This window comes from Magnolia sinica, chromosome 10 (assembly GCF_029962835.1).
Source record: "Magnolia sinica isolate HGM2019 chromosome 10, MsV1, whole genome shotgun sequence".
In the NCBI taxonomy this organism is placed as follows: Eukaryota; Viridiplantae; Streptophyta; class Magnoliopsida; order Magnoliales; family Magnoliaceae; genus Magnolia; species Magnolia sinica.
In genome coordinates this window covers 76,172,486-76,197,506 of record NC_080582.1, presented here as the reverse complement: position 1 = coordinate 76,197,506, position 25,021 = coordinate 76,172,486, and the positions used below count along the sequence as shown (strand labels likewise).

The 25,021-nt window shown below is 39.0% G+C and overlaps 1 protein-coding gene across 3 annotated transcripts; it reads right to left on the bottom strand.

Moving 5' to 3' along the window:
- Positions 1–1,031: 1,031 nt before the first annotated feature.
- LOC131217041 (translation initiation factor IF3-4, chloroplastic) lies at positions 1,032–24,697 on the bottom strand. 3 transcript variants are annotated; one of them, XR_009157163.1, is made up of 10 exons: positions 24,310–24,697; positions 20,852–20,891; positions 20,638–20,697; positions 19,117–19,169; positions 18,102–18,157; positions 17,936–17,969; positions 4,887–4,959; positions 4,692–4,784; positions 1,479–1,670; positions 1,032–1,233 (listed from the first exon to the last, which is right to left on the bottom strand). XR_009157163.1 is itself a non-coding variant. In XM_058211728.1 (9 exons), the coding sequence occupies exons 1-9, from the start codon at positions 24,570–24,572 to the stop codon at positions 1,530–1,532; spliced, it is 813 nt and encodes a 270-aa protein (XP_058067711.1). In that variant the 5' UTR covers positions 24,573–24,697; the 3' UTR covers positions 1,359–1,529. The 3 variants fall into 3 exon arrangements, 1 of the variants encoding a protein (XP_058067711.1); XR_009157164.1 differs by lacking the exon at positions 1,032–1,233 and adding an exon at positions 1,325–1,378; XM_058211728.1 differs by lacking the exon at positions 1,032–1,233 and having other exon boundaries at positions 1,359–1,670.
- Between the last annotated feature and the right edge of the window lie 324 nt (positions 24,698–25,021).

Sequence of the window (25,021 nt, the reverse complement as noted above, 5' to 3'; positions counted from 1 at the left end):
TTGCGCCAAAGGCATCCTTATCTGGACCGTAGATACAAGGTCTGAGCCTGGAAAATTTTGGGGGGCCCTCAGAAATACAGAACAATTGTCCATGATCTGTACTAGTCAATGGTTGGGCCCAGATTGCCAGAAATCCCCTGTTCATACCAAAACAAGCCCCCACACCGGTGCTTTTATGTGCAAGGATGGTCAAATCATCAATCTGGACCGTCCATCAGGCACATCCCATTTTTCATCTGCCACGATGGAAAATTAACACTAATCAGAGGCTTCTCTATCAAGTAAATGGCAAACAAAATGGATGGTTTGGATCAAATGTCCAATGGTCATTGTGAGATTCCTTTGGTTAGATGCCACTGCAGTTAACATCTCTGAGGATCCATTTTGATAAGATGACCATAACCGTCCCGTCCATGGATTGGCAAACAATGGTTAAGAATGAAGGCAACATTGTAAGGTCAGCATCCTTTGATTAATGGTGGCCGTTGGCTAGTGGAGCGAACCTAATGGTTGGCCCAGATCAATGATTAAACTATTCACTTGCCAGTGCCTGCTCACCTGGCTCCTCATGAGCTTTTCCTTCTTTCTAATAAAATAGGGTGTAAAATCATCAGATATGCATATCATAACTTTGTTCCGAGCATTTGAAAAAGGGCAGTTCCACGAGAAATATATGGTTGGGTGTATATAAAGATGAACCTTGATCTGTCTCAAAATACGGTAATTTCCAACAATTTAACAATTGAAGGGCCTGTCTAGAAGCCACCTAGAACTCCATTTATTCTCTAAATGGTGTGATTTAGGACTGATAATAACTTTCTGGTCATCGAGCGATGTACACTGTTTGGATCGTTCACGCATCTTACCATTTGGCATTTACGAAAGGAGAGAAAGAAATGACCTCCCAAACTCATTTCTTAAAAATATGCTCATTCTCAATGCTCTGCATGAGCAACTTACATGTTGCCGGGCCGACATTCCCAATAGCTGGGCCCCACCATGGATGGGTGATGATGCAAGAAAGCTCAATCGCCACTAACTCCTACACATCTTATTGATCAACTTCTTCACATGGCATAGACTGTTCACTATACATAAATAAATTTCTAACCATCATTTGCAGGCCAACAATCGGATGGTTGGGATTATCCAACCTTCACAAACTTTGGTTCATCACATATCCGCAGTGGGGCCAACCGGACAGACAATCTGGACCCCTTAAAGGTGGGAATGCTGCCGAAAGAAGAAATAAACCTCACTTCAGGCAAAACAGCATTGTGTAACACCTCATTTTTCAGATGTTACGGCATTCCACTAACTAGGATCCAAGAAGCTCACAGTTTCAATCCCCAATGAAATGAAGAAAAGATAGCAATTCCTTTGGTTACCAAACATGTTGCAGAAAATGAGAATTGCATCACATTACTATATACAGCTTGATTTGAAGAATTCTAATTAAAGAATACAAAGAAGATTACCTTTTTCATTACTAGATGTCAAAACCACCCATGCAGAAATCACGATTCTCATCAGACACCTGCAGAAACTCCAGTCACTGGCTTTTCCCGTTTATTTGGAAGTTCTTGTGCCTTTTGCTGAACTGTCTTGTTGGGGATTAGAACAATAAAGATGTTCCTATCACTGAAATTTTTGCTCTCCTCCATTGCAAGCTGCCAATGCCAACAAAGAACAAACACGAGAATGAACCAACAAGTCAAAATCTACAAGCATACGTTGGATATTTTGGATAGTAAGAGACTCATTGAGTGTTGTATTAGGAGAAAGGACTATAATGACAAGTTGATGCACAGGACCCAACTCATACAAGCAATCCCGCCTTAAATGAGACAACAAACAGACAAAGGCAATCTATAAAGAGATCCGGGTTTTTGAGTTTTTTGGAGTTGTCTCAAATCAAATAACTCTAAATTCGGAACAAAAACCGGAAGTAACAGTCCATGAGGATTGCATGTTGGTTTGCTATTGTTGATAGCTTCAAAAGTCTAGTTGTTGACAACTGTTCAGTTTGGAATCAGCAAGCCTTTGCATGCAAGTGGTGCAGTGGCATAGCATGGAATAGCTGACATATGGTTTGACAGCTCACGTTCTTAATTTTAATACCCACCACAAGTTTAGATGGGTGATACCAAAAGCATTTAAAAGAAATATTATAAGAGAATGCATAGAAGCAATAAAAGTTATTCTGTTGCAATAAATGCTCTAACACTGCAATTAATGCTCCCAAATCCATGGATTTGTAGCATGATTCACAAATAGTGGATTTCGAGATTTGTCAAATCCCAATTCAATGTAAATCCATGAATTTGATGAGTTCATGGGTTAACCAAATTCATATTCTAATTTCTGTAATTACGAACAGGGCCTTGAGGTTCATAGGCATCGGGTGATCACACAACTCCTCAAAGGCACATCTCCACTTTATCCAGCAACCTCTAATGCTATTGGAGACACTGATTACTCCTTTAAAAAGAAAAGAAAAAATCACTTCAAGGAAACTCCTGATCATCGATTTTTATCTAAACCTCACCTTTATAACTATTCCTACCAAACTTACATTCCAAACACTCAGTATAAGTCTGTTGGGGTTACATGATATCATAATTTAGTTATGCTTATCTACTAGAATTAGTTATATTGGGGACTGGGTACTGTTGTTGGCATCCAGATTCCAGACCCAACCAGAGGAATTGGATTCTGGTCATGTTGGGTTTGAATACGGGTACAATATACATCCACATCTGATCTAGAGACCCTGTCAGGTCCTATCAGGTCTAGTTTTGAGCACAAATTAGAGCTTGAAATGGAGTTTGGATAACAAATTGGATCTTGACTCATGTTTGGGTCTGGATCTGAATTCAGGTCCAAACTAGAAGCTTGAATTTTGTATGGTTTTTGAATAATAAATATAATTAAATACCATTCAAATAAATAAATATAGTTTAAAAAAATACAAAAAAAAAAATAAAATCAAATATTCTGGTACTCGAGTTAGGCATCCAAACAGATCCGACCCCAAATCAGATCTAAATCCATGGACCGAAACACCATTAATTGGGCCTGAAATCTGGATCTCTATCTGAGTAAACAGGGTTGGATACTTTTGGTATCTATGAATCCAGGTGTCCATTGACAGCCCAGCCCTACTTTAGCATTTTCTATATAGTCTTCCTCAGTATGGGAGGTGGTTTCCTCATCTGGACAGATTTTGAAATTTGAAAGTGCTTTCCTATGAAAATGAATGTACTCTTGCCGTTGTAAGTGTTTTCCTATGAAAATGAATGTACTCTTGCCTTTACAAGAGTATTCTCAAAACACAATGGTTCAGGAAAGTACAGAAACTTGTGAGTGCTTTCCTATGAAAATGAATGTACTCATTGCCTTTACAAGAGACTTCTCAAAACACAATGGTTCAGGAAAGTACAGAAACTTGATTATGTTGCTTTGTGAATTTCTAGTAAGATTCCTGCATCTACAAACTTTTATTTGTTCCATTTTGTTGACTACACGTGCTAACATGCATAAGCATTTCCTTACTAAGAAGGTGTGTAAAAAGCACTACATTTCCTGCATCTACAAACTTTTATTTGTTCCATTTTGTTGATTACACGTGCTAACATGCATGAGCATTGTGTAAAAAGCACTACATTTCCTGCATCTACGAACTTTTATTTGTTCCATTTTGTTGATTACACATGCTAACATGCATGAGCATTTCCTTACCGAGAAGATGTGTAAAAAGCACTACATTTCCCGCATCTACAAACTTTTATTTGTTCCATTTTGTTGACTTCACATGCTAGCATGCAAGAGGATTTCCTTACCGAGAAGAATTGTAAGAAGCACTTACTTGGGTGAATCTTTCATGCATGAGAGTCAAGAGACTATCGTGTAGTTTTTTCCACCATTTTTGGAATGGCGGCGAGTTGTACACTGTAACATATATGTGTGTTAATCAAGACTGTCCAAATCATGGGCCCAAATGTAGATGGAGCATGTCCTGATTGGTGTCCATAAAATAACTGGTAAAAGGAGAAAGATCGGCAGTGCAAATTCCACAAAGGGGCTGGCGATCTCAACTGCCTGGCTTGAGTTACATTCATGCCACATATATGATGAATGACTCCCCACAGTTAAAAAAATGTTGGAAATAGTAGTCTAGCATTTTTGCTTAGCTATCTACTTCAATTTTCCTCTTGGTGGCAATGTGCCAGCTGGTCCCCAGCCCAGACGAAGGACAGCTGATGTTGGGTGGCCATCTCGCATCAAAGTTTTCTCAGACAATCATGAAGCTCAACCCAAATAGCTGCCACAAAAGTATGGTAATGATGATGGCAATGATGATGATGACGACAACAACGACAATGATTACTTCAATTTTTCATGTTTCCATGCACCTTTTGAATATTTACTACACTTTTTCAGACCAGCCGTAGAAGCATGAACCCAATAATCATATCAAACAATGGCAATATGTCAACCCATTGAATCATGTGAAGGCTTTTACGGTTTATATACTCATCAAAGTTTCACGAGTACCATTTAAAAAAAATAAAATTCACAGGTAACATCACGAATAATGAACACTAACAATTTTGAGATCAAACCAATGTTAGAAAACTGAATAATGAAGCATCACTAAGCAATATCCATAATACTACCAAATTGCATACCTCCCCAACTTCATTCTGAAACCGTTTGATAAGTTCGATGGCAATATTCCTGAACTCGTTTTCACGGCCCTTCAGGTTCACTATGACCTTAACCTGCAGGAATTTGCTTGAGAATTTCAGCCTTAATAGTTATCAAATAAAAAAGAGTTGAGACTAAAGTTTGGTGTTCAATTATGTGGGAAAGTTCTCAGTGACCTTGTCTCCATCTTTGAGAAATTTCTGGGCAGCTTTCAACCGCACGGAATAATCATGAGAATCAATGTTGTACCTATTAATGAGATCAAGAGAATGAAAAATATTTTAAAAAAAGGTAACTATGTTTTAAACCTATGCCAATGAGAATTATAGGTTGCGAAATGGCATGCTGAGATCAATAATTATTTAGCAAGGCTGACCATGGTGTGCATTCAATGCACTGTTTTAAATGGTAGTGACCTGATGCAGGCAAGGATTGGGCCCCACTATCTACCAACAAATGATGTGGGATCCACCATCTATCTGAACAGTGAACTGGACCCCACATACTGTCTGATTAATTACTGATCCCCCATGAGTGGTCTAGTATGTCCGTTGGTCCACAGGTGCATGTTTTTTTTATAGTAGCAGTTAATTAGATAGCATGACCTGTCCAGCAAGTTTTCCTATCGTAGCAGTTAGATTTTTTCACTTTCCAGGTATTAAATGATGTCTGAAAAAAGACGGAATTAGGCCTGCTTGAAAGCCCATTGAGTCAGATTCTTTCCATTCACTTCAGCGTTTTCCATTGGTGTTGAAGTAAATTGATCGTGGAGTGGCTATGGAATCTAAAAGTGTAGTTGTTGGTTCTTCATCTCTTGGGGAAATGCAAAGATCCTCCTTCAATCCGTCAATTACTTCTATGACGTGAATGGAAAGAATTATCTTCTATGGGCCAAGTCCGTTGAGGTATTCCTCTGAGCCGGCGAAAAAAGAAAAGTACCTCACAGATCCTATACCAGAGGAATCTGATCCTAGATACAAACAATGGATGGGTGAGGATGCCCAGATTCGATCTTGGTTGTGGAATGAAAGTCTTAAGGTGAGTTCTAATTTGGCGTTTTTAAACATGTTGAGATACTGTGAGGAAGATGTACTCCTCAGAACAAAATATTTCTTAGGCATATCAATTATATGAGCAGATCTTCTCTTCTAAATAGGGGATAAGTTCCTTGATGAGTACTTTGCAAAACTGACTAGAATGTGGGAAGAGCTTTTCATTTATCATCTCATTATCTCAGATGTCACACTCATGAAGAAGCAGTGAGAAGTTATGAAAGTAGTGAAACTTCTATCTGGACTGCTAAAATAGTATCAATTGGCAAATGATTAGATTTTGGGAAAAGCTTTCATTTCTTCAATGGTAGAGGTTTATGCAAGGCTTTAGAGAGTCTCTTTAGCAAATAAATTTGGCAATATTTAAATTAATGCATCTAATAAAACTACATTAGCCTCTTCGTCCGGTTATTCTAGTTTGTGGAGTCCATAGTATACGTGTTGGGCGTGGTGCACTCCATGGTGACAGAGGTGGTAGAATTCCTAGGGAGAGGTAGAGGTGGTCGTAGTGGTCAAGGAGACTGTATATGTACTCATTGTGGCCTGACAAATCAGACCATAGACTTTTGTTGGGATCTTCATGGAAAACCCCCAACGACTAATCAAGCCCTTATGGCAGAGGATGCTTCTTCCAATGGTAGCCCCCCCAATCTTCCTTCATCTAATCCTGGTAATGATTTGATCAATATTTCACTATTATGGGATGAATATGCACATTTTTAAAAAATAAAAATAAATCTTTTAGTGGCTCTACAACCACTTTGGCTAAATCAGGCAAAGATGTCTCTTGTCATCTTCTACTTCCTCTTGGATCATCGACTTTAGGCCGTCCGACCATATATCTTAGTAACCACAGTCTCATTTCTTACATTAAGTGTGTTTCATCAAATACGTTGGTTACTTTAGCTTATGGTACATCATCTAGTGTCATTAGATTTGGTACTGCTTGGCCTAATGCATCAATCTCCATGTCGTCAAATTCTATATGCACCCAAGTTTCTATTTAGCATTTTATTTATTAGTAAACTAATACGATATTTGAATTGTTCTGTGTCCTTTTTGTGTGTTTTAGAACCTCAAGATGGGTAGGACAATTGGTGGAGGTCGTGAGAAGAACGGCTTGCACTACTTGGAAAGGGAATTGGTAAATGCGGCAGTGCTTCTTGTGGATTCGACAATTCAATGGCATCGTCATTTGAGACATTCGTCTTTCCAAATCTAGAAACTCTCATCCCATCACTTCCTATGGTGGCAAATTTGGAGTACGAAGCATGCGAGATGAGCAAACATCATAGAGTTCTTTTTTCCATCTAGAATTGATTCAAGAGGTGATGTTCCATTAAAATTAGTTCATAGTAATGTGTGGGGACCGGCTAAAGTCCCTAGTTTGTTTTCTTTCTTGATGATTACTTTAGGATGACATGATTATATCTAACAAAGCATAGGTCGAAAGTCTTCTGTGTATTTCAAATTTTTTATAATGAAATAAAGAATCAATTTTCTGCGAAATTGGGTATATTCAAGTAAGATAATGTCTTGACATTCGTTTCTCAAGATTTCCAAACTTATTTAGAAAGTTAGGGTATTATTCGTCATACCTTTGATGCTTTATAAAGCTTAACAAAAATGTGGTGGTTGAGCGCAAGAATAGACATCCGGGGGAAGTTACTTGAACCTTATTACTAGAAATCAATGTTTTGCAGATCTTTTGGGGTAACGCAATTCTTACTTTATGTAATTTAATCAATAGGATGCCTTCATCGATTTTAGATGATAAAACAACACTCTCTATTGTTTCATAATCAACTAATTTTTCTTGTTCCTCCCAAAGTTTTTTTTTGTACTTGCTTTGCTTATATTTGAGTTAGGTCAAGATAAACTTTTATCTCATTCAGATAAGTATATTTTTCTAGGATATTCTCATACTCAAAAGGGTTATCGGTGCTCTTCTTCCACTCTTAAGAACAATTTTGTGACTATTGATATTAACTTCCTTGAAAACGTTCCATTCTCCGTTAAAAAATGAGTGTGTTGTTAATGCTACATCTGTGTGTGTTGTCACTGCCCATTTGTGGAAGCTCTCCCGCCAAGTGTATTTCCTTCAGAATTTGATGTCAAGATACCATTGTCACCTCAGATTTCAAAAGGATTTCAAGTAGACTTATTACAGAAAAATGAGAAAAGACTAGGCATTACAGACTATTCATCTTCGACACACTCATTCGATTATTGTGCCTACTGAGGTTTTTAGTCCTTCTATCATTGTTACCTTTTCCCATTTATCCACAATTTTTTATAATTTTTCCCTTACCTTGTCTGTTGTACCCATTCCTAAGTTAATCCAGGAGGCATTGTTGAATGAAAATTGGAAATAAGCTATTGATGAAGAGATGGAAGTCATGTACTCCAATGATACTTGGAAGCTGATTGATCTTACCTCAGGTAAGACTCTAGTCAATTGTAGATGCGTTAATAGATCGATACAAAGCCAGGTTGTTTACCAAGGGGTATACTCAGATTTATGAATTAGATTATCTGGATACGCTTTCCTTTCATATATATATATATCACCAGTGGCTAAGTTTGAATCGGTTTGGGTTATTATATCACTAGTTGCAAATCATGATTGGCCTCTCTTTCAACTGGATGTGAAGAACACATTCCTGCATGGAGATCTACAAGAAGTCTACATGGAGCAACCTCTTTGGTATGTTGCTCAGGGAGAGTCATCTACAGGTTGAACAAATCTATATACGGGTTGAAGCAATCACCACAGGTCTAAATTGAAAATTTTAGTAGCGTGGTTGTATCGTTTGGATTAAAAATGAGTAAAGTAAATTACTTAGTTTTCTTAAAGCATTCTATCTCGTTCTACATTATTCTTGTTGTGTATGTGGATGATATTATAGTGGCAGCTGATGACTTGAGGGTGTTGAAAAAACTAAAGTCATATCTTCAAACTTAATTTCAAATTAAAGATCTTAGTCTTCCTTGATATTTTCTAGGCATTGAGTAGGGAATAAATTTCTTTAAGAAAAAGTTATGTTTGTGACTTGTTGGAAGAGACAGGGGTGTTGGGTGCCAAACCGGTTGATACATCAATAAACCCTTATCTCAAACTTCCACCTGAGAAAGGAGAATTATTAGGAAACCTTAGTATGTAGTATGCACAAGAGACTTGTTAGCAAACTCATCTATTTGACCATCACCAGGGCGGATATTGCCTTCTCAATCAGTATGGCAAAATCAATTCATGCAAAGTCCGAAGGCACCACATTTAGCAACAGTCATGAGGATTCTTAGGTATTTGAAATGTTCACATAGGAAGAGTATCTTATACAGAGTTCATGATCATCTTCAAGCAATTGGTCATTCAGATACATATTATGTAGAGTCAAGACATGATAGAAGGCCAACTATGGGTTATTGCACTTTCCTAGGCAGTAATGTGGTTACTTGGAAAACTAAAAAACAGAACGTGGTTGCTAGATCAAGTGTTAAACATGGGTCAATGACCATGGTATTTAAAATCGGTTATGTAACGGTAACGGTCATAACTGTTATGCATTAGAGGGTTGAAACTGCCGTAACAGTTATTGTAGAAAAAATAGGTTGTAATGGTAATGGTCCTATAACAATTTTTTAGAGAGAGAGAGAGAGAGAGAGAGACGTAATGGCCGATACCGAAGGGGGGGGGGGGGGTTGTAACAGCCGTTATGGGTTACGCCACCGTTACCATTATGGAATTGTTTTGACAAGAAACAAATGCATTTGATTTGGGGAAATATTCAATAACAACAAAGAAAGAATGAGAAAACAATGATCACAAGATGTTTAATCAGTCTGAGTTCATTTATATCCTCATATTCCCTTGATTCTCAGATAGATTATAATGAATAGGCACAATGAATGAAAGAGAAGGTAGTTTAATAGGAATTTTAGCAATATTTCGACGCTTTTGATGTTCATTGCAAAGGCAGATGAGTTATGCGAACTCAAAGCCCCTGATTCCGCAGTCTTGAGTTGCGCGGGTGCACAATTGAGGAAATGTTTGTGGGCCACATGGTGTTCCAGCAGAAGGGTTGTGCACCCTACTGACCACCTAGTGCACAACAGGTATGGCCAATGCCTGGATTCTCTTGAAGTCTGAACCTTTCTCTCTCTTACGCTCTGATGTTGCTCTTTGAGGTTCTCCAAATTTCTGTCTAAATGAAGATGAAAGAGAGAAGTATGTATAGATCTCTCACGTATGTATAGATCATTCATCTAAAGGTGAGACTGCACAATCCAAGGTGGGAACACATAACATTAGCCAGGGTGGGAGCGCACAACCCTTAAGAAGTGATGCACACAAGTCTCTTGAGAAGTGATGCAGGGAGCTTTCCTCAGGTGCACAACATTCTCCTTGAGAAGTGGCGCAAGAAGCTTGGCATTAGGACAAGATTCCACATGAAATGGCGCATAGACCTTGCTTCAGGACAGTGTTGCACAAGAAGTGGCACACAGGAAGCCTTGCTTCAGGACAATATTCCCATAGAAGTGGCGCACAGAGGTTGCATTAAGATGAGAGAGAGAAGTGGCGTTGTGTGCTGGGACAAGGGAGAGAAAGAAGGGACGTTGTGCGCTGGTATCAGGACATGGCCCTTTGAAAGTGGCGCACAAAGGTTGTATTTGGACAAGGGTTCATTGAAAGTGGCGCACAAAGCAGGGTATTAGGACATGAGTGAGAAAGATATGGTGCACGAAGCAGGGTATTAAGACAAGGGAGAGAGATATGGTGCACAAGGCAGGGTATTAAGACAAGGGAGAGAAAGATATGGCGCACAAGGCAGGGTATTAGGACATGGGTGAGAAAGATATGGCGCACAAAACAGGGTATCAAGATAAGGGAAGAAAGATATGGTGCACAGGGCAGGGTATTAAGACAAGGGAGAGAAAGATATGGCGCACAAGGTAATTGCGCACAAAGCAAGTCTTCAGGACAACAGAGAGAGAGAGGTGGCGTTAGGACACAATCCCTTTAAAAGTGTGTTGTGCGCAAGTCCTCTTGAAGGACATTGTGCGCAAACCCTTTTGAGGGGTGTTGTGCGGACAATAGGTTATGGGCCCATACTCCCTCCAGCGCACAACCCTTCTTTAAAGAGGAGGGGCAGACGATCTCCACTTCCTTCTCCCCACTTTTCTCTCTCTTAAATGAGGAGTAAGCAGGGGTATTTATAGACTTCCCTTCCTTAAATAGTGGTGATCACCACCACTTCCTCCCTTAAGACAACAACTAGCCTACTTTCTTAAACAGTAGTGTTCACCAACTTCTTCCTTAAATAGTGGTGTTCAACCACTCCTTTAATACAAGGCAACTTCTGTTCCTCCTTTCCTTAAGACAAAGTGCAGCCGTCCTTCATCCCAGGTGACGCCATGCACTCCTCTATCCCAGACAACACTCGTGCACTTCTCTGTCCCAGACGACGTCCATCCATTCTCCTATCAAATGACACCCGTCCATTCTTCCAGATCAAATGACATCCATCCATTCTTCTATCTCAGATTACATCCGTCCATTCTTCTATCCCAGATGAGATTTCTAGAGAGAGAAATAGAATATTTTTTGTGCCTCAACAGATGCACCCTCAATCCTTCTTTGATTGAATTATGAGATCAAATGGAGGATCGATCCTCTTCTACACAAAAATCCCTTCACGTCAGAGAAGGATTCTTCTTGAAATGTAGTCGCATTAACGAAGAAGAATCGCCTGACTGAAGAACCGAATGAATTGTGACTAAAGGATGACTGGATGATCATGCTCGAACGGAAGACTGAATGATCATACTCGACCAGAAGATTGAATGCCCCCAACCAGCAGTGTCGAGCAGATGCTTTAATAGAGAGGATAAATTCTCTTTTCATCGAAACTTGTCACTGTAATAGATGTGATAGCTTCATCTTTGAGTATCTTGGCCAAAGAACTTTCTTGCAATGCTGTTATTGCTGCAACAATGTTTTTGATTAATTCCTGCAGCTCTTTCTTTGAACTTTGCATCTAGAGAATTGTTCTTTAGCACTGCTCCTGCTGCAACAACTTTTTTTTTTTTTTCGATTGTCTCCTTTAATCATGGTCTGCATAACCTAAGCTTTCAAATGGTAATCTTTCCTGCCAAATTAATCGGAATTAGTATTTCAAGATATTATAATTTTTTATGAAGTACATATATTTTTGAAATTATATTGAAAACTTCTGGAATGATTATAATATTTGCAATATGATAATGATTTAATTATCCCTTTATTGTGCTCGTCATCATGCTTCACTATATATCGTGCTTTTGGAGATGTCATTTCCGACTCTAGAGGTTCAATCGCTGAATCTCTTCTAATTTGTGCTCCTTGGCATTTCTTTATGGGGTGACTAGGAATATATTTTTCCTGAACCTTTGCTGATTCAGAAAAATAGATAAGACTTCTCTCAATTCCATTTAATAGCTTTCCGAAGGCCATAGAAGTTACTGATGATGATTCTATCACTTTTGATAATCATTTGTTCCTTGTCTTCATCGGGTCAAATACTCGGAGACTTGCGATGTCATTACTAGAACAGTAAGAAGTTGTAGCATCGGACCATATAACTGGGCCTTGATATAAAAACCATTTTTGAACGTTCACATTGGATCATGCTTCATCGGCTATAATTATTCAGCTCATGCTTCTTATAGTTGAGTGCGTTGATGAGATCATCAATACTACTTAGCGCACGATTATTGCTTAGTAGATTATACCATATGGATCCCTCTGCCACGCATAAGAAATTATCAGAAAGACCAAGGCATAAATTACTTTGAAGAAATAGATCATGCCCTCTTTCCAAGTCAACTTTGTATAAGGATCTCTTCGGAAGATAATATTCAAGAAAATAAAGTCTGCTGATACTCTTGAAGGATGAATAACCCTCGATGCTCCTTTTAAAGAATCCAAAGAATATATCTGAATCTTTAGATGGTCCAGAAGAGAATGATAATTATTTGCTAGCTTATTCTTTCTCGCCTTTGAGAATTTTGTGAGATAATATTTCTTCATCATCAAATAGGCAAGAGACAGAAGGACCTTGCAGCTCTTGTCAGAGGAATAAATATATTGTAGTTGAAGACTAGTAGTTAATCTTGAAGATTTGAACTTTTGAATAGAAAACTGCCAATATTTTGAAGGCATTTGCTGTTGCTGTAAATTAAACCTGATTCAACAGAAATGCATTTTTGTATATTGTTTGATCAATATTTGAAATTTTCATCAGGAAATTGCATATTTGAGCGTATCTAAAGTAAATAGATTATCATGTATTTTTGTAGCATTTTGATGCTACGCATAGTTTAAGCTTTTGAATAATGGAGCTAGTGCACTTTGACTAACCACACCTTGACTGGACAAGACTGAACTTGACCTGACTAAACTAGACTAAACTGTACACAACTTGACTGGACAAGACTTGGGCTCAAAGAGCAATTATAGTTTACCGCCGATTTCGGGCTCTTCGAGTCATTGAAGCTTGTTACATATATCTGCTCAAGCGCTCACTATTGTCATATATAGACGATGATGATAGGTCTTATGCGTAGTTGGCCGTATAGGGCTTGGCTAGGCTGCCTTAAATGATAAGCTACCATTGTTGTCGTCAACTTTATATGTGGTTGGCCATATAGTTTTGTTCCACTGCCAAAAATGGTGAACCAATAATTGATATTTCGCCGCTGCTAATAATGTTCTGAGATACTCATATTATGTTTAAGATAGTACATCAGCTTGGCGATGATAGTAATTTTAATAAAATAATCTCATATGGGCGATTGATGATGACAGCGATAGTTGCTAATTTTGGTGATAACTATTGATACTTGGCGAATTTGACGAAAATCATTGGCGTGTGGCGATATAATCATCGACGCTCGACAGCAATCATCAACGCTTGACAACAATCATCGACGTTGTGCTCAATCTTAATATGCCTAATATGCTTAAGAAACCTTGCTTGGAAATTTACGCCCTTTTTATTCATTCACATGAAAAGGAATACATGACTTTGTCTTTTGTAGTCGTGTCATCTTTCTACTTGTTAGGCATTTGTTGAGGACAAAAAATATTCCATCTCTCTCTGGAAATCTCATCTGGGATAGAAAAATGGACGGATGTAATCTAGGATAAAAGAATGGACGGATGTCATTTGATATGGAAGAATGGACAGGTGTCATTTGATAGAAAAATGGATGGATGTCGTCTGGGATAGAGGAGTGCACAGGTGTTGTCTGGGATAGAGGAGTGCATGGGCGTCACCTGGGATGAAGGACGGTTGTGCTTTGTCTTAAGGAGGAATGGAAATTGCCTTGTATTAAGGAGTGGTTGAACACCACTATTTAAGGAAGAAGTTGGTGAACACCACTGTTTAAGAAAGCAGGCTGGTTGTTGTCTTAAAGGAGGAAGTGGTGGTGATCACCACTATTTAAGGAAGGGAAGTCTATAAATACCTCTACTTACTCTTCATTTAAGAGAGAGAGAAAAGTGGGGAGAAGGAAGTGGAGATCGTCCGCCCCTCTTTGAAGAAGGGTTGTGCGCTGGAGGGAGTATGGACGCACAACCTATTGTCCGCACAACACCCCTCAAAAGGGTTTGCGCACAACACACTTTCAAAGGGATTTTGTCTCATCACCACCTCTCTCTCTCGTCCTGAAGACTTGCTTTGTGCGCAACTGCCTTGTGCGCCATATCTCTCTCCTTGTCTTAATACCCTGCCTTGTGTGTCATATCTCTCTCCCTTGTCTTAATACTCTGCTTTGTGCACCATATCTTTCTCACCCATGTCCTAATACCCTGCCTTGTGCTCCATGTATTTCTCTCCCTTGTCTTAATACCCTGCCTTGTGCGCCATATCTTTCTCCTTTATCTTAATACCCTGCTTTGTGCGTCATATCTTTCTCGCCCATGTCCTAATACCCTGCTTTGTACACCACTTCCAATGGACCCTTGTCCAAATACAACCTTTGTGCGCCACTTTCAAAGGGCCATGTCCTGATACCAACGCACAACGTCCCTTCTTTCTCTCCCGTCCCAACACACAACGCCACTTCTCTCTCTTGTCTTAATGCAACCTCTGTGCGCCACTTCTATGGGAATATTGTCCTAAAGCAAGGCTTCCTGTGTGCCACTTCTTGTGCAACACTGTCCTGAAGCAAGGTCTGTGCGCCATTTCATGTAGAATCTTGTCCTAATGCCAGGCTTCCTGCGCCACTTCTCAAGGAGAATGTTGTGCACCTGAGGAAAGCTCCCTGCATCACTTCTTAAGGGTTGTGTGCTCCATGTTTGAAGGAGCTTGTGCGCTCCCACCTTGGATTGTGCACTCTCACCTTCAGACGAATGATCTATACATACGTGAGAGATCTATAAATACCTCTCTCTTCCATCTTCATTTAGACAGAAATTTGGAAAACCTCAAAGAGCAACATCAAAGCGTAAGAGAGAGAAAGGTTTAGACTTCAAGAGAATCCAGGCATTGGCAATACCTGTTGTGCACTAGGTGGTCAGTGGGGCACACAACCCTTTTGCTAGAACACCATGTGGCCCACAAGCGTTTCCTCAATTGTGCACCCGCGCAACTTAAGACTGCGGAATCAGGGGCTTTGAGTTCGCATAACTCATCTGCCTTTGCAATGAACATCAAAAGCGTCGAAATACTGCTAAAATTCCTATTAAACTACCTTCTCTTTCATTCATTGTGCCTATTCATTATAATCTATCTGAGAATCAAGGGAATATGAGGATATAAATGAACTCAGATTGATTAAACATCTTGTGATCATTGTTTTCTCATTCTTTCTTTGTTGTTATTGAACATTTCCCCAAATCAAATGCATTTGTTTCTTGTCGAAACAGGAACACCTTGTCAATGGCGCATACAATTTGCGAACTTATATGGTTGAAATCTTTTCTCGAAGAATTGAGATTCGAAGTTCAGGTTCTAATGTCTTTAGACTGCGACAATCAAGCTATGGTACATATTACAAATAATCCAGTGTTTCATGAGAGAATGAAACAAACAGAGGTTGACTGCCATTTCATTTAAGACTAGATATCTCTGGGACAAATCCATAGACCTGATATTTCATCTCATGATCAAATGGCGGATTTACTCACCAGTGCCCTTAGAAAGTCTCAGTTTTCAAGCTGGACATGCATGTTTAGTCTTTTTGGTCTTTGGGATATGTAGCATATAGATATTTGTATTAGGGATAGTTTCGCCATTTTTGCTTTTTTATCACTTTCAGTATAAAAGAGAAGTGGGAAAGTGCAAACACTAATCTCCTCTTTTCTTCTCTCTCTCTCTTCTTTTCACTTCCTTTCTTATTTTTCAATCCCTATAAAAATCCCCAATGTGATTCTAACATTATTTGAGTGAGTTATGACTGATTTACAAAATGGTTGTTACTTGTTAGGGATGTTTCACTATCAATTATTTTATTAAAATAGATGGCTATAATTAGAATCAATGAATGAGTAGGATTAGTTCTTTTTCATTGGAAAAGGTGTGAGGGATTTTCCTAGGAGCGCAATGATCCTTTGCTCAAAGTGATCCTTCTAGATTGAGGAGAGATTCCAAATCCATCCTTTTTTTCTTCTTTTCTCTTTCCATCCCCAATTCTTCAACCAACAAATCACTCTTCATTTTACAGCTTTTAGACATCTGTCCTGCATCCTTCCTGACCTGTCTAATGTGCATGTGGCATGCATGCAGATCAATCAAACAATCCTAACAAATAAATGGTTAGAAAGAAAAAAGGACAATGGTGCAAATTCAAAATGCAAAAGAAATGTTTCAGATTGTCTAATCAGTACAATTTCTGAGATATATGCTCCATCCACCAACAATTTGGAGTCTCTGACAGTCTGGATTGACATGCATGTATACCACATGTATGCTGGATGTGTCATCGCCACCCACTTAATACAGTTGTGGGAAATGCAAAGCAAAGTCTTAACCATTTCTTTAGCACAATGAAGTGCCTTCACCAAATTGGCTATGCCTCAAGGATATAACATTGAGGTCAGGGGTTTAGACCTCAGGCTAATCTATCAAAAACATTTTCTAGCACATTAATCCAAATCTCTAGAAAGGGGTTAATAATTCAATGCTGATAAAGAAGAATGCAGATGCAAAGAAGTAGAAAGAACTGTGAAGGTACGCTTTTCAATGGTTTGTGACTATAGACACGGCCCTCATTTTCCACCATTTCCTGAATGGTGGTAATTTATCCACCATACATATGGCATAAATGTATGTCAACCCAGACTGTCGAAATCATTGACCTGGTTGTGGATGGAGTACAGTCAAGCCACACTGAAAACAGGCGACGTGAAGAATCCAATTTGCAATCATCAAACAGACCACTATGAAGAAAATAGTCAGTGGTCTAAATTCAATGGCCAATGTCAGATGGTAAAGGGTTTCCAATCAATTTATTCTTGGGACATGCTCCATTGACAACGAGGCCATGTTGATGGCCGATGAGTCACCACCTTTATAGCCTGTTTGGGTAGAATGCAAACAGGGGAATGCAACCAGTTTGTATCGACAAGTCATTTGCAACTGTTTGGGAAGCAGGGGATGCTGCAGCAAAGTGTTTGCATTTTCTTTTCCCTTATCGACAAGGGAGTACACCTTTTTTTTTTTTTTTTTCAAAAAGACAAATAGAGGGAAAAGAGTTTGCCTCTGATGTGATGTTTCAAATGGCAATTTTGGAGGGAAAAAGATTTCCCGTTGTGGGATTGCAATCCAAACAGTTGCAAATGCATATAATAAATTTTTTTTTTTTTAAAAGCATTTTCCGAGACTTCTTCTTAGCAAAACAAACAGGTGCAAAGGATTTACTTACCCTAGCACTGGTGTCAGTTTACCTCCCACTTATGTTTATGTTTTTTCTTTCACTTGCATTCCCCTAGTTTACCTTCAATTGAAACAGGCCCTAAAGAGATGGTGAAAAATGGGTGTAGTAGTCTACCTGTTCTCCTTTTGTTTTCATTTTTTTCTTCTTCTTTCTTTTTACCTTTTTATTAGCAATGAGGAGACTAGTCAAGTACAAAACAAAACCAGCTACGAAGGATCAAATGACATACAGAAATGAAAATAAACAAATCCTACCCCATTTTGAGCTCCTTCATATCCATACGACTTGCTGCACATTCAAGACCATGTATAAGAGGTGCTGCTTTGTCAAATAAGAAGTTTAATAGCTTTCCTGACAAAACCTTGACTAAATTTCCAAAAGAATATAGGGAAAAGGAAATGGGAAGGATAAGATATTCACCAGCACTTTTTTTCTGTTGCCCCCTTTTCTTCTTTTGCTGCTCATACCTATATTTGCTGTAAAAATAGGAATTGAGTGTTTAGATACTCCACTTCTATCGACATAACCAAATGGCAAACTAGGCTGAGAAAGAACTATATTAAACTTCTACGACAGGCAATCATAATTCATGAACAGTATTTGATAGTCCGGTAAAGTGTGACTGAAGATGTTCTCCTCACACATTGTTGATGCATGACTGATGACCTGCTTTACGTATTACCAAACAAGTATTTTGCAATATCAGTATTCACATCAAAATTCCAGAAACTTTGTGTGCATTAAAATACGGAAAGTGCTTGTGCAACAAATCCTTGAACAACTATGTAGCATGTAGCTGACGCTATTTAGTGTAGCTTAGCCTTATCGCTACGTAGCTCATGAAAATAGCTTGAGTTGTGTAGCCTACGCTACATGATAATTTGCATATGCTATTCGCTACAAAGACTAGGCTACATGCTATGTAGCTTACATTACAAATTATTTTTCACTACATTAAAATCAATAAATGTTTTCAATGATTTATTACATTTTTCTATTTTCAATAAAAATTAGTTAATCTTTTCAATGCTTTTAGTAAAATAATACAAGTAATAGTATTAAATCAATTTTGTTGCTCTTTCTTTACTTTCATATTTAATAATTGCCCTTTCCTATTACATTAGGTTGTGTTTCGTTGCACCAAATATCATGAAATTTCATTATTAATCGATCTAATTCGGTGTAAAATATCATGAAATTGGTGGAACCATGCGCAACCTTCATTAAAAAGCTAGCAGTAGTGTGTAGTGTACGCCCCATGCATTAGAGAGGTGAATGCTACGCTACATGCTATTCGCTATTTGAAATATTGCCAATTACAAAGATCCATTTCTCAAGAAGTGCTTCAATACAAGCAATGATTTTATTTTATTTTTGTAAATTCCAAATGAATTTGAATATTCAAAGCTAGAGGCAATACAAATTTAACCCGTACTTGTAATCCATTATTCTGACGACGGGAGGATCTGCATCTGGAGACAATATCACCTGTAAAATCACAATGGTCAATTATTAGCACAGAGTTGTCCAAAGAATAAAGAGAGTCATCCTATTCTCTTGTATTTTATTTTGAATGTTGAAAAGCAAGGGAATGTGAATGAAGAGAAACTATAAAGTCATGGTAGTCTTGAAGCAGTTCATACAAGTGCGGCTCATGGTACAGAGATCCAGATCGTTGATCTGATGGGCCCCACCATGGATTAGGGACTCGCATATGATCTACCAGATTGTCCAGAAGAAAAAAAAAAAAAAAAGAACAAGCAAATAGTAGATGGCTAGGATCTTCCAATTTGAACATTTTGGGCATCCCCCATCCAGATCACCAGTCTAGATCACCAAACTATTGGTTCCAAGTGTAAAACCTGGGCTCACTGAGACACTGCATGTCCAGATGCATGGAAACCCTATAATTCCTTGTCATCGAATATAAATAAATGTAAGAAACAGCGCACAGCTTGTGAGTCTCTAATAATCTTGATGATGTCCTTTTGACAGGATTGGATCTCACATAGTTTAACAACATGCACTAGATTCTTACTATTCTTTCTAATTTGGCAGTGAAATCAAGACTTATTGCTGGATTACAGTTTAAAATATCAGCTGAATCCGGATAAAAGGTACATATGGCTTGTAATCTGGCCAAATTAGTGATTTATTGATAAAAATAAAATTGAATCCAACATGCACCAGCCACATCAGTATGACATATTTGCCACGTCGCTTGTGAAATTTGGGCCTTCGTCAAATACCAACAACGAAAAAGGAACATGACTTTGCCGAATTACACTACACTTCCTGAGTTGTACCACTTATGGAATTGGAAAAGTCACCTTCGGATATTGGTATTTTATGTAGTGCTTGAATGTACCACCAAATGGTGGTTGGCCAGACTTTCAGGCCAACAATGTGCGATTAGAATTTGGGCAAGGAAAAGGAACTGTAATTCAGCAAGCTTACATTTTCCTTCCTTTTCTACCGCATCACAAGTGTTAGAAGTACTGGAGAGTCCAGATCATGTCTCGCTGCCATTTTGGTGCCTGTGAATAATGTTACCCTCGGGAACTTGGAACTCCAAATATACCCTTAAACCTTGAGGTAGATTATCAAGAATTGACTAATGAATACATACTGACAAGATTTAAAAGATGAAATATTTTATTTGAAATGAATATTGTTGGTATTTTTTAAAAAATTAAATTGAAAAGAACACTATGCACCAGCTCTGCAATTTTAGTGTTTCCAAAAGGCATCTATGATGCAATTTAGTATGGAATTTTTTTTAAAAAAAGGTGAATACACACACACTCTTACACCCACACACACACACACACACACACCACATGGGTTCTCGAATCCATGACCTCAGAGTAGAAACAAACAGTATCTACCACTGAGCCATGAGTAGAGACCCCAATTTAGTATGGCTTTGAACATCCATGATTTAGAGAAGACACACCAGATCAAGTTCAGCATTTTCCGCCATCTGCATGGCTTCATTTTTTGACACCACCCCAACCTGAAGGAAAAAAGAAACACATGTGGATTGATTAAAAGTACAAATTGCAATGTCGATGATAACACCATAGTGACAAGCACAACTCGAGAAAAGAAGAAGAAGAAGAAGAAGAAGAAGAAGAAGAAGGAAAGAATGAAATAGAAAAGAGGCTCACCATATTCTGTTGTTCATCTATTAGCCTTACAGAAGGTGATCTATTCAAATGAAAACAAGAAATAGACTGAGTAGCAAGCAAATGAGTTCTATGTAAGGCATTCCACTTTTGGGATAAGCAAGCATGCTTCAAACAAGTAAAAATAAAAAATAATAAGGAAGAAAAAGACAGCACCATGTATCCAAAAATAGGCGAGACAACAGTGTTAAAGACAAATTTCAAGTTAATTGTCAGTAACTCTTTATCTCCATAGATGTCTTCTTCTTCTTTTGAAATGCTCATCTCCATAAATGTCACCCATGTGAACAAGATCCAGACTGCTGATTTGTTGGCCCTACTGTTGATTGGCCATACCCTGAAAATCAGTAGCTGGGTGATCCTAACCGCCAATCAGAGAACTCATTTCCATTGAATGCCAACAGTTTGGTTGGACTAGTTTCTAACCACCCACTAGTAACCTCCAATCGATTGCTAAGATCACCCCATCCAAGGCAGGTTCCAACAGATGAGTAATTACGCAGTCTATTCTTGAACGTGTGTACCAAATATTTTGGGATGGAGCAACTGTTACCTAAGGTATAACTGACACCATATAGGTTTTTCTTTCCTTCAAACACAATGAATTCAGACTCTTGTAAAAGCATTGTCATAAAGGGAATGGTATGAGCTGTATTCATTAAAAAATGGATCGTAGTTTATCAACACAAGCAAGTCTACAGAATACTCGCCCAGTCTGGTATGATGGGATGAAAAACTATCACTACCAACACCAAAGACCCAAATCTTCATTCATATACGACGTCATTGTCCTGTGATGATGTGGTGTAGTTAGTGAATTATGACAGTACATGGCTTCATTAGTTAATAATTATCTTGGGAGCCACTGCCGCTGAGGCATGGCAGGTACAGTGCATCCATGTCATGCCGCACACACGTGGCATACATAAACAGATGTGATTGGTACCGTTCATTCAGCACACCCAACAGGGACAGGGCCATGGACCAAAAACCACTGTTTGGATGATCCAAAACCTGTATTCAATGACGAAACTGGGTACTGTGAGACAAAAATCAATGGCTGACATTCAGGGAGAAAAACTCCATTCATTGTTAGGATAGTCCATCAATAGCGGAGATGCAGGATGCATGGTTTTGATCAGCAGACATGTGCCATGTGTGGGGTACATGATACATGTAGGGGCAGATTTTGTCCTAATCATCTTATGCTCATTTTATCTTATATAACTGTATTATATTAAAAGAAAGTGCCCAGTGATAAAAGCTAAAACTTTAGTTAGTCATCAAGCACTCAATCTATCAACACATGGCACAAACATACAACACCCGGAATATTCATCTACTGGGCCCTACCATGGATGGGGTGTACCACAAAAATCACATCAGTTTGGGTCATCCTAGCCACCGATTGGACTTTTGAGAATTGCAGTTGGGCAGTTAGAAAATGGATCCAACTAATGGTCAAAATTCGGTGGGGACAAGTTGTACAATGCGTGACAACGATCATCTGATCTGTGTAATCTTTGGCATATGCTGCATTCACAGTAGGGACTCAAAAACAGTCGCCACATGTCAAGATTGAGTGGTTGACAACCAAGATGCTGGTGTGCATAACACCTCATCTTTTCCCTTCATACAACAAATTCTCAGCCAAGAATCAAGATTTTAAATTTCCAATGTGATTTTGCAATCCGCTCAACAGACAATCACCATTGATAACTAAATAAGGAATAATAGCATAACCAACCCAAGGCTTTACATAGTACAAATCTGTTCAAAGGGCGTCATGGTACAGTGTGGGTACTGTTGTTTGGACATGGTTATTTCACGATGATTACTATTGTGATGGCAAAGTATTTCTGGTGTGTGGCAATGACACCATACATTGGTATAATAAGCCTATGTTCATAGTGTTATCTGTTGTTCGGATGACAGAAATTAACATGTCATATATCAATCATGCTCTACGTGCTCCAACATCATACCAATAGTCAGCAACACTAGACTGTCCTAAAACTATTGTTCGAAGCATCCCCGATATTATTGAAATATCCCTGATATTATCCATATCTCTAGCTCAGCGATACCGATAACAATGGGAGTATCAGAAATTCCAGGTATCAGCGATGTATTGCTAAGAATCGCCAATATTTTCGATTGTGTAAATTCCAGGCATCGCTTGTATTGCCAATGTATCAACATTGCCAATGTATTGCCAATATTTCTAACTACGTAAATTCCAGGTGTTGCTTGTATCGCCAGTGTATCGGCGATATTTCGATAATATTGCCAATGCATAGATATCACTAAAAAACTGTTTGTTAAAAAAATTTCCATTCCAATTTTTTTATGGGCACATGGTTGCATGCAATGTTCAATTTGTCGACAATAATATCGATAATGTCATGATAGTATCATTATCACAACATGGGTGATATCGAACCACAATCTTTCGTTTCCTTTTCAGTTGTCAACGATTTCTTGGCAAAAAACATCATGTGACATCCATATTTTGAAATATCAATGGTTGTTTGGACGGTTGGATGGATAGATGGGATGGTTAGATTGATTTCTTACGACAATGCATGCTTTTAGGCCACCATTAAATAGAAACTTATTACGTGTGCTTCTTTTTTTTTTACAATTTTTTTATTCCTAAATATGCAAATATGTGTATTTTAACATCTCCTGAAGTTTCACTAAAAAATTCTACCATTTTTCCCATGTTTCCCTGCATTTCCTGTCATCGGCGATATTATTGGCAATATTGATATTGTTTCCATATCCCCAACCAGCGAAACTTGTGAAGATACTAATACTTCAAACACTGCCTACAGGTATGTCATGTATATGGTTGAAACCAAGTGACCCACCATCTATAGTTGACTTACTCATTTGGACGGTTTAGATTATCATACTATGCCATGTGTATGGTTGGAACCAAGTGGCCCACCATCCACACTTGAGTTGCTGATTGAAAGATTTGGATTGTCGTACAACTATGCCATGTCTGCGGTTAAAATCAAGTGGCCCACACAAGTTATACAGCCATCCCATGTGTATGGTTAAAACCAAGATCTGGACTCTTCCTCAGCTGAATGCCGACTGTTGTTGTATTTCTCTTCTTAACCATCTATATGATAGGCCAGAAATTGAAACATCACGACCGTCCAATCAAGGAGATTTCTTGGGCATAGTCCACCACAGTGGGACACAACAAACCAGTGGTAAAGATTACCGGAGCATGGGCCCGACCTGTCAGAATTGAAAACCCTTAAGGTTTATATACAAGGAGAAATGATAAGTAGGTCCACTGTTTTTGACATATGGCCCCCTATTTTTCTACTTTTGGTATTAGAATAGTACTAAGCTGTAATATTAACAAAAGAAAGGGTTTTTTTTTGGGGGGGAAATCCAACGGATGGGATTGGACGGCGCACCTGACGGTGGATAGATCAAGGGCAGGATCGGGTTCGAACTCGACCTTCCGAGGACCTCTGGGGCGCCTCGAGTCGCCCGGGCTGGGACGGAAGCCGCCGCCGCCGCCGAACCTGGCTGTTATGGTAGCCCGCAGGACGACGGTAGGGACGGATCGACTGCAGTCAGTTCTGGTCGAGTATGGAGAGAGTTGGTATAGAGGGGTTGCAAGTGTACGCGATAAGATTGGCTTGCATGGGAAGCTGGTGGTGCTGATTCCAGCCATGGAGGATGGAGTGCGCAGGTTAAGAGCCCAACACCCTCTGCGTATGTTAGTGGAAGGGAGTGTTCATGTGATTTCCAACATGGAGAGAGAGGGAGAGAGGGAGAGAGAATTGTTAATTTGGAATAGAAATGGTGAGAGATGACCTTATCCTGTCGTTTGTAAACGGGTCGGTTCTGTCCGAGACGGGCCCGAATAGTAACTCATAGGCCCGTCCCAGTAGCCGGAACTCAGGTTATGGTGGACTGGGTTAGTCAGTCAAGCAGCTAAGGTGGGTCGTTGTGGGTTGGGACAAGTCAGTCGAACCAGACCCATTTGCAATGGGGGCTGAGTTCACCTAAGTTGGGTAAGAGGGTCATGGGTCATGACTCGTGAGTCAGTTTTGGCAAAAAATTCTTCACCTGTTTAGTAGATGAGTCACGCTTGGACTGACCTTGGCCTGGTCCACACCC

Excerpts from the sequence above, each read along its gene's own strand:
- LOC131217041 (XM_058211728.1), bottom strand. The coding sequence starts at position 24,572 with ATGGCTGGAATCAGCACCACCAGCTTCCCATGCAAGCCAATCTTATCG. Across the intron at positions 4,960-17,935 it reads ATGAAGGAGCTCAAAATGGG|GTACAACATTGATTCTCATG; the intron begins GTAGGATTTGTT and ends TCTCATTAATAG. Across the intron at positions 4,785-4,886 it reads TTCTCAAAGATGGAGACAAG|GTTAAGGTCATAGTGAACCT; the intron begins GTCACTGAGAAC and ends AAATTCCTGCAG.